This window comes from Meles meles, chromosome X (genome assembly GCF_922984935.1).
Source record: "Meles meles chromosome X, mMelMel3.1 paternal haplotype, whole genome shotgun sequence".
Classification (NCBI taxonomy): Eukaryota; Metazoa; Chordata; class Mammalia; order Carnivora; family Mustelidae; genus Meles; species Meles meles.
In genome coordinates this window covers 1507952-1520415 of record NC_060087.1, presented here as the reverse complement: position 1 = coordinate 1520415, position 12464 = coordinate 1507952, and the positions used below count along the sequence as shown (strand labels likewise).

General features: G+C 47.8%; 1 protein-coding gene across 1 annotated transcript in view; it reads left to right on the top strand.

Moving 5' to 3' along the window:
- ARSD (arylsulfatase D) overlaps nt 1–12464 on the top strand; it is a 20652-nt gene extending 8188 nt beyond the window's left edge. The window contains exons 4-10 of the mRNA XM_045995046.1: nt 1817–1939; nt 4077–4500; nt 4669–4805; nt 6037–6171; nt 8045–8207; nt 9465–9586; nt 11590–12464. Of these exons, the coding sequence (XP_045851002.1) occupies nt 1817–1939; nt 4077–4500; nt 4669–4805; nt 6037–6171; nt 8045–8207; nt 9465–9586; nt 11590–11957 (1472 nt within the window). The 3' untranslated portion in view covers nt 11958–12464. The remainder of the gene's footprint in view (nt 1–1816; nt 1940–4076; nt 4501–4668; nt 4806–6036; nt 6172–8044; nt 8208–9464; nt 9587–11589) is intronic.

Sequence of the window (12464 nt, the reverse complement as noted above, 5' to 3'; positions counted from 1 at the left end):
CCCAGCAATTAGGCGCCCAACATGTGCACACACGCAGGTTCTACAAAAGATGGAATGAGAACGTTCACAGCAGCACCGTACGTCGTCTGTATGTCTACATGTATGTTTGCAAACATGGACACAGTTCATCAGTGGGAGAGGGGGTTAATAAGCTGGTACATTCACATATTGGAATATTGACGTATGAGTTTGTCTGAGCTGCTGTAGGGAATACCACAGATGGACCAGCCTCAACACCACAGATTACTTTTTTGACCATCTTGGAGGCTCAGAGTCTGAGATCCAGAGTAGGGCTGGTTCCCCCCGAGGCTTCTCTCCTTGGCGTATGGACTCTGCTCTCTCTCCCTGTCCTCACGTGGTCGTCTGTCTATAACTCTTCTTCTTATAAAGACCCCAGTCCTATGGGGTCAGAGCCCACTCCAATGACTTCTTTTTTGCCTCTTTAAAAGACCCTATCTCTTTTAAAGATCTGATCTTCAAACACGGTCACATTCTGAGGTGCTGGGGCTCAGGTCTCTATGTGCAAAATGCTTGTAGCAGTCACTCTCCCCACCGAGTTGTGACAACCAAAAATGTCACTGGGCGTTTTCCAAGTGTTCCCTGGGGGGCAGAATTACCTTTGGTTGGGAACCACTGCCATAGATAGATAAAGGAAAGAAGATACAGAGATAGAAGATAGAGATAGATAGATGGATAGATAGATAATAGGTACATAACAGATTGATAGATGGATGGATCGGTGCATAGATGGATAGATGGGTGGGTGAGTGGATGGGTCAATGGATATATGGATGAATGGGTAGAGTTAGATGATAGATAGATAATAGATTGATAGATGATAGATTAGTAGATTGATAGATGGATGAATAGAGTTAGATGATAAATAGATAATAGATTGATAGATATAGATTAGTAGATTGATAGATGGATGGATCGGTGCATAGATGGATAGATTAGTGGGTGAGTGGATGGGTGGATGGATATATGGATGGATGGATAGAGTTAGATGATAGATAATAGACTGATAGATGATAGATTAATAGATAGATGGATGGATAGGTGCATAGACGACTAGATGGGCGAGTGAGTGGATGGGTGGATAGATATATGGATAGATGGATTGAGTTAGATGATAGATAATTGATAGATGATAGATTAGTAGATTGATAGATGGATAGATAGGTGCATAGATGGATAGATTGGTGGGTGAGTGGATGGGTGGATGGATATATGGATGGATGGATGGATCGAGTTAGATGATAGATAGATAATAGATTGATAGATGATAGATTAATAGATGGATGGATGGATAGGTGCATAGATGACTAGATGGGTGGGTGAGTGGATGGGTTGATGGATATGTGGATGGATGGGTAGAGTTAGATGATAGATGATAGAGATAGATGATGGATAGATAGATAGATAGATAGATAGATATAGGGATGGATGGATAGGTAAGTAGGTAAGCAGTTGATGATTGATAGATAATTAGATAGATGATACTTGAATAGATGGGTGAAGAGATGGATGGATGGATGGATAGAGAGATGATAGAGAGAAACAGACAGACTCTCTCATGCCAAGGCAGAGTTTCTCAACCTCAGCACTGCTGACATTTGGGCTGGATGATTCTCCATGGTGGGGGCAGCCTGGGGACTGTTGGGTGTTTCCCCCAGCTGATGCCAGTAGCACCCGTCCTGCAGTTGTGAAACCCAGACCAATCCCAGACAGGGTGAAGGGCCAGCTTCCTCCCCAGGCAAGAACCCTTGTTGTCGTCAAGGGAGAGTGAGTGCTTGCTCTCTGCTCTGCTCCGCAGGCATGGAAGCCGATGATGGGTACCGCGCCCTCCAGTGGAACGCGGGATCGGGCGGACTCCCCGCGAACGAAACCACGTTTGCAAGAATCCTACAGCAGCAAGGTTATGCAACCGGCCTTATAGGTACTCATACCATTCAGGGGGCAGGAAGATCAGCCTATTTCCCTACAAGGGGAAAAAGTTACATGTCAGAACCAAAACTGGGTGCTGACCCCATATGACCACTCTTGGATCAGTCACACCATTGGAACTTCTGTCATTGATAAGCCATTTGAATTCAACCTCTTGGGGGATTTGCCTCTTTCTTTTCCATTCCCAGGCTTTGTATTAGGGGCTGGTCTCCTAGACACCCGCTGCCTGGCACCCACCCCCAAACCCCAGCCTCCAGAAGGAAAGCAGGCATTCAGCAAAACCATGTCTTGCAAATATTTTATAACCAGAGCCACACTTATTATTTAGGGAATGATGTAAATCCTCTGGAGAGATGATTCTCGCACATGATGAGTCAGGGGCCAACCTCGTAAGACCCCCTTTCTGAGAACAGCACTGTGACACCTGCTTGGTGGCTTCCTTACAGATGGGCACTCACCTGTCATGGACCAGATGCTTGGGAACACTTTCAGTCCTTGCTCAGCCCATGTGTTTAGAAGTAGTGTCCTGTCTTAACAGGAATCTCCGAGGCCAGATGACGGGGGTGTCTTCCCCAACCCCTTGGTCAAGGGAAGATTCAATCAGGTCTGTGTGCATTCGATTCCTCACTGGTTCTTCCACACTCAGAGTCACTGTTGAGTTCAGAGGGGACTGTGACACCCCCATGTTGTCAAGGTGGTGACTGGGTTGGACACGGGGTAGTCACCCCTTCTGCCCCCCCTTTTAAAATCTCCTGGCTACTTTAGAAATAGAGATTATGTAGGCTTACTTCCCACAGTTCTGGAGGCTGAGACGTCCAAGATCCAGACTCCATGTCTGGTGAGGACCTTGCCCTGCTTCAGAGACAACCATCTTCTCTTCGTGTCCTCACATGTGAGAAGAAGGCATGAATCTCTTTGGGGGCACTAATACCATTCATGGGGGCTCCATGATCTCCCCTCTAAGGTCCCACCTCCAAATACCATCACCCTGATGGTCAGGTCTTAACATAGGAATTTTAGGGAGACACAGATACTCAGCATATCACATATCCCATTTTCAAGGGCATTTCAAGGACTTTGTACACATCTGCTCTATCACCTGTATTTCTCTTTTCAATCCTGAGAAGTAGAGCAGAGCTGCTTACCCACCCAAATTGACTGGAACTTTCCATTACCAACTCTCCACCATTGGGTCAACGACCCAGTGTCCTTGAGCCCACCATGTATCTTGTACTCTGTGGGTGGAGATGTGTTTAAAACTAGACAAGTGGATTCATTTTGTGTTTGCTGGACTTGTAGACCTGTGTATTGGTTCCTTCTGTGAATCTTTATTCTTCTGGTGCACACACCCCATCTGAACTTAGACAAGGCCGTTCTTCACGTTCCAAATGGTAGACCGTGGACAAGATGGAGACCATCCTGTATACTTTCCTTCTCCACCTGTTTCACCCCATCCCGACATTGACACGTCCTTAAATGTCAGCAGGGATAGAAAGGAAAGTCTCCGGGCTTGGGACTAGAACCAATCCCAAAGGTTCTGAAGACCCTTTATGAGTCATGGGAGGGAAGAGGAGGACGGGGACCCCGTTTAACTTCTGTACTTGGAAATTATGGTGACTAGTACATTGGACCCTCTCCTGTCCTATTTTGTGTCCTATTTTGTAGCTAAATTTAAGTTGGCTGAGCATCTGGAGAGAACCCATTTCTTGTATATCCTCCTAGAATCTGATATATGTGCTTTCTCATGTTCCATCTCAATGATATTATAAAATTACTGCCTTTGGGGAAAAAAATGTCTTAGAAGCATTTCTTGCTTACTTGGTTACTTCTACTCTGTTATAAGATTATTCTAGAACCAACTCCTTTTATCAAGGGGCTGTCTTTTAAGTAAGAAATATCCATAAATGATATTTTCTGAGTTATTTAATAGCAGAATAGTCTAGGGTGCAAATTTATAATTCCTAACAGTCCAGAAAGTCTTGAACCTTTAATCTCATGACCTCCATATGTTTGTTCAGTATTTGCAAAGGGCAGGGTAACTATATAATCTGAATTATTGAGAAGATGACTGGGGTCAAACAGAACACCTCCATGAGTGTTCTTGTCTAATTTCTTGCTCTTATCTTCAGGAAAATGGCACCAGGGTGTCAACTGTGAATCCCGCAACGATCACTGCCACCATCCACTGAACCATGGATTTGACTATTTTTACGGCATGCCTTTCACGCTTGTGAATGACTGTCAGCCGGGCAGGCCCCCAGAAGTGGACGCCATGACTAGATCCAGACTATGGCACTACACCCAGATGGCGGCTCTGGGGGTCCTGACCGTTGCGGTTGGCAAGACTTGTGGGTTCATCTCTGTGTCCTGGAAGGGAGTCCTGGGGGCAGCCAGCCTCGTCTTCCTCTTCTTCGTCTCCTGGTACGCCAGCTTTGGGTTTGTGCGTCGTTGGAACTGTATCCTGATGAGAAACCATGAGGTCATAGAGCAGCCCATGGTTTTGGAAAGAACGGCGGGTCACATGCTACGCGAGGCCGTTTCCTATATTGAAAGGTAATCCCATTTTTAAAGAGGAGATGAGTTCTCATAGTACCCGAGTCTGTATCATCTTTGAATTTCTTAAATGAGCCCCGACAGGGTGATGGGTTTTAAGGACTCAAATGGCTCAGATAGTGTTGAAACAGGTGCCATCGTGTCTGAAGCATGTTTCTCTTCTTTCAGGAATAAGCACAGGCCATTCCTCCTCTTTGTGTCTTTGCTGCATGTTCACATTCCCCTGGTGACCACAAAACGGTTTCTTGGGAAAAGCCAGCATGGTTTATATGGCGACAATGTGGAGGAGATGGATTGGCTTGTAGGTAAGTCAAGGCACAGCCATGCGTCATTCGGTCTTGGCCTCACCGCTCAACTTTGGTAACAGATGGGCCACCTCAGCATGAACCAAGCTGCAGTAAAGAAGAAGAGAAAAGGCAAAGAATTGGGAGAAAGTTCCCCATATCACTCACGCGCTCCTTCGGCCTACTTCTGCACAAAATCATCCTTTTACAAAGCCCATTATTTAAAGCCATCATGAGGAGCACCTGGGTGCCTCAGTCAGTTAAGTGATACCTTCGGTTCAGGTCATGGTCCCCAGGTCCTGGGATCAAGCCCCACATCGGGGCTCCCTGATCAGCGGGGAGTCTGCTTCTCCCTCTCTGTCTACTTCTCCGCCATCTTCATGCTCTCTCTTTCTCAAATAAATACATGAAATCTTTAAAAAAATAAATAAATAAAGCCATCATGAGATATTACAGAATGTGAAGCAAGAACGCTCTTTCAGGGCAACAGACCAGCATTACTTTTGGATGAGATTGTACATTCTGTTTGTTTTTACTTTGATGTGTAGTTGATACAGTGTTACCTTCCCTTCAAGTGTATATAGATTCTTAAAAGAATGCAGACATCTAAATCCTTGCAGGGTGCGAGGGCTTATCCTGGGAGAAACATAGTACTACGGTGCACCAAGTAAAGAGGCAGACAACCCCAAAACGGGAGCGTGGATTACATCGTGCTCTAGAAATATGCATTTCCAGTGCTGCACAATCCCCATGTGGTGTAAAATTTTTACTTTCAGGTCTGTAGATGTGCACTTGGTCTCCATGGATAAAGTGAGTGCTTGGCTGGTAGACGGCGCTGCTCTCCGGAGCCTTGGCCCCCATGTGCCGACACACGCAGATGAATGCTCACAGCTCTGGGTTCTTCCTATCTCAAGGGGATTCTCCCATCAGACTCTTTCTTGCCACACGCCAGCCCCATGCGGTCATTATGGACACATATGCCAACAATGCCCATTCTGGACACTCAATTGCTGCCATATTGGCTTTAGCCATTTATTTTGTTTTCTGTATTAGTGATACCTTTGTAAACAAGATTCTGAATCCTGTGGAATCAGGAAAATCAGAAAGGGTTCACACTGTGTGACCACGTTCATAATGACAGTGACTACACCGTCCCCTTATGGGACTTTCTAGCAAGAACGGGCAAATTTGGGTTGAATTTGCGGGTGGTGATTCATTGGCTCTGTCCTGAATTGTTCTGTTTCTCTTAAAGGGGAGATCCTTAAAGCACTTGAAGTCAACGGTTTGAAAAACACAACGTTCACGTATTTTGCCTCTGATCACGGAGGACATTTGGAGGCAAGAGACCGACACGGCCAGCTAGGGGGATGGAATGGGATATTCCGAGGTGAGACCACTGGATATTGGGGGTTAAGAGGCAGATGCGGGACCCACCAAATGATTCTCAGCGATATACCCTGGAGACCCAGCAGAAGGGAGAAAGAGTGTGCGCTTTCAAAGGGGGATTCTTGAACAGCTGCTCTCCACCAAATCCTATCTGAGTGCCAAGAGAGAGAAAAAAGGACACATGCCCTTCCCTTAAAGGGCTTATATTTTAGTAGGAGAGGGAGATCTACAAATAAATAATCAAGATAAAATTAAAAGAAATGCCATCCTAAACCAAACATCGCACTGTAACTATAACCTTAGTTACATATGTCTCTGTGTTCCACTCTATCTTGTGAGATTTAGGGCGTGGTACCTTTATGTTGCCGTCTTTTTAAAAGTCTGATACAGTCGTTTTCTGCATGATTCATGGATTCCACGTTTATGACGTCATCTACTTGCTAAAATGTATCTGCAACCCCAAAATCAATATTTGCAATGCCTTTGTACTTGTTTGAACAGCAGTAAGAGTATCAGTCACCCGCCATGCACGTTGTCAACCACGGTTGGGTGCGGTAACCCTGTGCCTACATTCCTTCTCTCAGACATAGACGTGGGTCCTTTTCATGGTCTCTTTCATGGCCACGTTTCTGTGGTTTTGTTTGCTTTTTGTTGGTGACTTTGCTCCTTGAAAGGGCCCGTGGCCGTAGTGCTGAAGGGCTATCCCTTGTTCCCAAGGGCAAGATGCTTGCCATGTGTCTTATGGAGAAAGTAAGTGTGTTAGACACGAGTTCTAGCGCTCTTGGCCACGAATCTCGTGAGAATGAATCACGATTTCTAACCAATAAGGACTCTTTAAACCAACACACACAGAAATGTACTGATTGGCTGATGGAAATACAGGGACCAGAGTCTTCCTGGAACCGGGCCGTGTGTTACACACACCTGAGAGTCATGGTTCAGTATGTGCGGTGACTTTGTAGAACATCGCTCCAGGGAACAATGAGAGTTCACGGTGTATGTTCCTACGACTTGTAACTTATGACTCCAGTCCTCCATACACGTCCCCGAGCTATTCAGTAGCTTCTCAAGGTTCCCGGTGGTATGTTCTACAAACAGCCTACCCCTTGATTTCCTAATGTGGGACCCAGAACGGAGTAGCCGCCAAGCCACCCAGCCACGCCCGACTCCCAGCATACAGAACGGAGACCTAGCACACGAGAGCGAGGTTTCTCCTTTGCCGTAACTTGTTACGCAGCAGTACAAAGGGAAGGCAGGTGCATGACAGTTTTTGAACCGCATCAAAGAACCCATTTATTTAGCAAGATTCTGAACACATCCCTGCCTGTTTACTCCTCACCTTCTGTAACATAGGATTGCTTTATCGGTACTTCTTTGCAATTCCTGAAGACCCGAACCGGGCCCCAAGCTATTGCTAGGGGTCCCAGAAATGAAGAAGAACCAGGAAAGGGGGTAAAGGAACAGGTGGATGGTACAGCGAGCAGGTGGGAGAGGAGGAGAAGAAGGGGCTCCCAGACCCAATTCCTGGTCCTTCCAAAAGGAAGAAGGATAGAGGAAGACGGGAGCCACCAGCCGTGCGTGGTGTGAAATTTCAGCCCCCGTTATAATTCTGAAGTCATGCGTTGCACACCCTGTGTGTTCCCGTGGTCACAAAGACCTGCCAGATCTGAAAAGAAGAGCATATAGACTCCACCTGCCCATAGGGCAGTGACCAGGTTCTGGAGTTATTGCTGCAAACGTTTTTGGGAAATGCAGGCTGCCACTGTGAGTGTTTATGTGTGGTAACCAGGCACATACAGAGACAGACAGGTGTGCCCAGGTGTGCATGTGGATGGGACCATCTCCTGCAGAATTCTAACGATGCTTCCTTACAGGTGGCAAAGGGATGGGGGGCTGGGAAGGCGGGATCCGCGTCCCAGGGATCTTCCGCTGGCCTGGGGTGCTGCCGGCTGGCCAAGTGATCCACGAGCCCACCAGCCTGATGGATATTTTCCCCACCGTGGTCCAGCTGGGGGGCGGCCGTGTGCCCCAGGACAGGTACACATATCATGAGACCCCTTCCCTTCCCAGTTGCTGAAAGTTGTCCTTTTATGATTTCACACATAGGGGAGAAATTCTACCATGATGTGGGAACATTTAGAAAGTTCTCACATCCTCAAAGGGAGGGGACAGCCTACTGCAAAATAATCATCCTCAGTAAAACATGATTAAATAAAATATGGGGTCCGTCTACTTCTTTTCCGTTCGGGTAAGATTTGATAACTCAGCACAACAATGGCGGGATGAAAGCCTTAGAAGTTCATCCATTGAAACACCTTTCCCTATGATTTCCTGAGTTACACTCTTACCCATGCATTGTTGAGGCTATCACAGCATGTTTTAAAAATGACTTATCACTTCGATATTAGCACAGGACCAAAGACTGTACCTAATCCAAGGCAAAACAAAGCAGTCAGTATTTTGATAATAGTCTGATATTCCTCCATTTAAGGGGACAAATAAATAGTCCTGTATAAGAGAGACAAAACCAACAGCGTATGTGCGAGTGTCTGTGTGTTTATAAAATAAGGCATTGAAGGCATTGGCTCCTGAAACTGTGGAGGCTAAGAAATTGAAATCCTTATGGCAGGCCAGCAGGCTGCAAACTCAGGCAGAATTCCCCTGTTACACTCTTGAGGCAGAATTTTGTCTTCTCTGGGAAACTCAGTCTTTGCTCTTGACAGCCGTCAACTGATTCTGCGAGGCCCACCTTCCTTGTGAAGGGTGCGCTGCTTTGCTCAGAGTCCACTCACCGTGGATGTTAACCATGTCTAAAAAATGCCTTCACAGCAATCCTCAGCCTGGTGTTTCACCACATCCCTGAGCACCGTGATCCAGACAAGTAGACCCAGGATACGGAACCATCCTAATTAGGGTATAATTGAAATAAAAGTGTTTTACAACTGTAAGGAAAAGTACAACATTTGTACATTAAGTTCAGATCGAGGACTTTTTAAAATATGGTCCTGCGGCCATGACGGGCAAGGCTGGAATGGTGTCTGTATGTCTGTGTGCACACTGTGTATGCCATTCTGTATAACAGATGACCTCACAATTTAGTGACTTTTTCTTTAGAAACAGCGACGTGCCTCTTGCTCAGCAACTTGTTGAGCTCTGGACAGAGTTGGGGAAACAACTCATCTCTGTTCCTCTTGTCCTTAGAAGGCCCTTACGAGCTAGGAGTTTCACTTTCAGGTGCCGGGCAGGCTAAGCGGTTTTGGTCTGACTCCTCCTTCTGTCTCTTCACTGAATCAGGGTGATCGATGGCCGTAGCCTGGTGGCCTTGCTTCAAGGGACTGCTGAGCACTCAGCACACGAGTTCCTCTTTCATTACTGTGGGAAGTACCTCCACGCAGCACGTTGGCACGAGAAGGACAGTGAGTACATGCCTTTCCCCGGTGCAAGGGAAAGGGCCCCCCCCCCCCCCACCAGGGAACAGAACCTAGAGTGGGATGGCTGCATAGATGGATGGATGGATGGATGGAAGGAAGGGAGGGAAAGAGAGTGGATGGATGGATGGATGGATGGATGGATAAATGGATGGACAGATGGGTGGATGGATGGATGGACAGATGAATGGACAATGGATGGGTAGACAGACAGGCAGATGGACAGACGGATGGATGGATGAAAGGAAGGGAAAGAGGGTGGGTGGATGGATAAATGGATGGAGGGAAGGATGGAGGGAGGGTAAAAGGGAGGAAAGGAAGGAGAGAAAAGGGTGGATGGGTGGGTGGATGAATGGAGATATGGATGGATGCATTGATGAATGGATGGACAGATGAATGGATGGATGGATGGATGGAAGGATGGGAGGAAGGAAAGAAGGAAGGAAAAGAGTGGATGGATGGATGGACAGATGAATGGACAATGGATGGGTAGACAGACGGATGGAGGGATGGATGGAGGGAAGGAAGGGAAAGAGTGGATGGATGGATGCTTGGATAAATGGATGGAGGGAAGGACAGAGGGATGGTAAGAGGAAGGGAGGGAAGGAGAGAAAAGGGTGGATGGACGGGCGGATGAATGGAGATGTGGATGGATGCATTGATGGATGGATGGACAGATGGATGGATAGACAGATGGACAGATGGAAGGATGGGAGGAAGGAAAGAAGGAAGGAAAAGAGAGTGGACGGATGGATGGACAGATGAATGGACAATGGATGGCTAGATAGACGGACAGATGGATGGAAGGATGGATGGAAGGAAGGAAGGAAAAGAGAGTGGATGGATGGATGCATGGATAAATGGATGGAGGGAAGGATAGAGGGATGGTAAGAGGAAGGGAGGGAAGGAGAGAAAAGGGTGGATGGACCGGCAGATGAATGGAGAATGGATGGATGCATTGATGGATGGATGGATAGATGAATGGATAGACAGATGGACAGATGGATGGATGAACAGATGACAGATCAAGGATGGATGGATGGATGATAGAATAGAGTGATTGAGTGTTGACAGAGAGGTAGCTAGGTAGATAATGGATGATAGAGATGGAAGATAAAGACAGATGTAGATGAATGGGTGGACAGAAACAGCGATTTTCAAGAACTGTGTCATGTGTGGCTGTGGGGACGGTCACGTCTGGCATCTTCAGGGCCAGCCCACAGTCCTGTGGAGTCCGAAGGCTAGAAACTCAGGCAGAACTCATGTGTTGTGCTCGGCAAGCAGAATTCCTTCCTCTTTAGGGGACCTCGTCAGCTTTCTGTTACATCTTCAAGTGATTGGATGAGGCCCACCCATGGTATGGAGGGCAGTCTACTAATGTAAATGTTCATCTCACTGCGGGGGAAAAAAAAAACCTGCCATGGTGACATGCAGATGAGTCTTTGCCCATCTGGCACCGTAGTCTGGCTGTGATTAGGAATGAAATGCAGCATCACAGAGCAAATCTGTTTCTGAGAAGCTGAGAAGAATCCATATCACATGGAAAATGGTGGCTGGTGCTGGGCACACGTCCAGGGGAAGGGAACCTTAGGGCTGCACCCCATGTCCCCCTCTGACTGGCTTTATTATCTGCCCTGTACCCAAATGCACCCCCTGGGAACACAGCGAGGTCTTTGCCAATCACCGTGTTGATGGGTCCTCTTTGCCTCCATTACCCAAACTACTACAGGGATGCAGAACAATTACAAAATAGCGGGAAGGGTAAGAATGAAGAAAGCACAGTCCATGTGGGCGTCATCCCTGCAGGCAGCCTGCCTGAGCACTTTGGGACGAGTCCCTTTGCCTCTGTGTGCCTGGAGCACACCATATAGACACACTTGGCAAGAACCACCTGGTTTCCTCCTCTCCTCTCTCTGTATTTGTATGGGTTGTTGGTGATTTCCCCAGGGCCGGTACTTAGGTCAGGTGTTCACTGCTCTTTCCGTCTTTAGGCGGAAGACTCTGGAAGGTCCACTACATGACGCCACGGTTCCACCCCAAGGGGACGGGGGCCTGCTACGGCCGAGGCGTGTGCCCCTGCTCCGGGGACGGCGTGACCCAGCACAGCCCACCTCTGCTCTTTGACCTCTCCAGGGACCCTTCCGAGGCGCGGCCCCTGGCCCCCGATTCCGAACCCCGGTACCACGCAGTGGTCTCACGGGTGGGCGAGGCAGTGGAGAAGCACAGGAGAACCCTGAGTCCTGTGCCTCCCCAGTTTTCACTGAGCAACATCATCTGGAAACCGTGGCTGCAGCCGTGCTGTGGAACCTTCCCCCTGTGCGCGTGCGGGCAGGACGGAGAGATCCCCAGTGAGACGTGACCTCACACTGGGCAGGATGCCCGTCGTCAGGGAGATGGGGCGAAACACGTTGACAGGGACGCGGAGAAAGGGGAACCCTGTTGCACTGTCATAGCACTCCGGAAAACAGTAGGCAGGCTCCCCCAAAAATGAAAAACAGTTAAGCTAGGACCCAGGGATTCCACTCCTGGGTGTTTTCCCACAGCAAATGAACACAAGATCTCAAAGATACCTCCACGCCATGTCCATGGCAGCATTCGTCTGAGCGGCCAAGACATGGAAACAGCCCAGGCGCCCATCGATGGACGGAGGGAGAAAGAACCGGTGGCCCATCCACGCAAGGCAACACGACTCTGCCACAAGAAGCAAAGAAATCCTGTCCTTTGTGAAGACCCGGACGGACCTGGAGGATGTTATGCCAAGTGCGATCAGCCAGACACAGATAGGAAAATTCCACATGATCTCACCAATTCGTGGAATCTTAACAATAAAAAAAAAATTGAAACTGGTACAAGGAGAGTTTGGAAG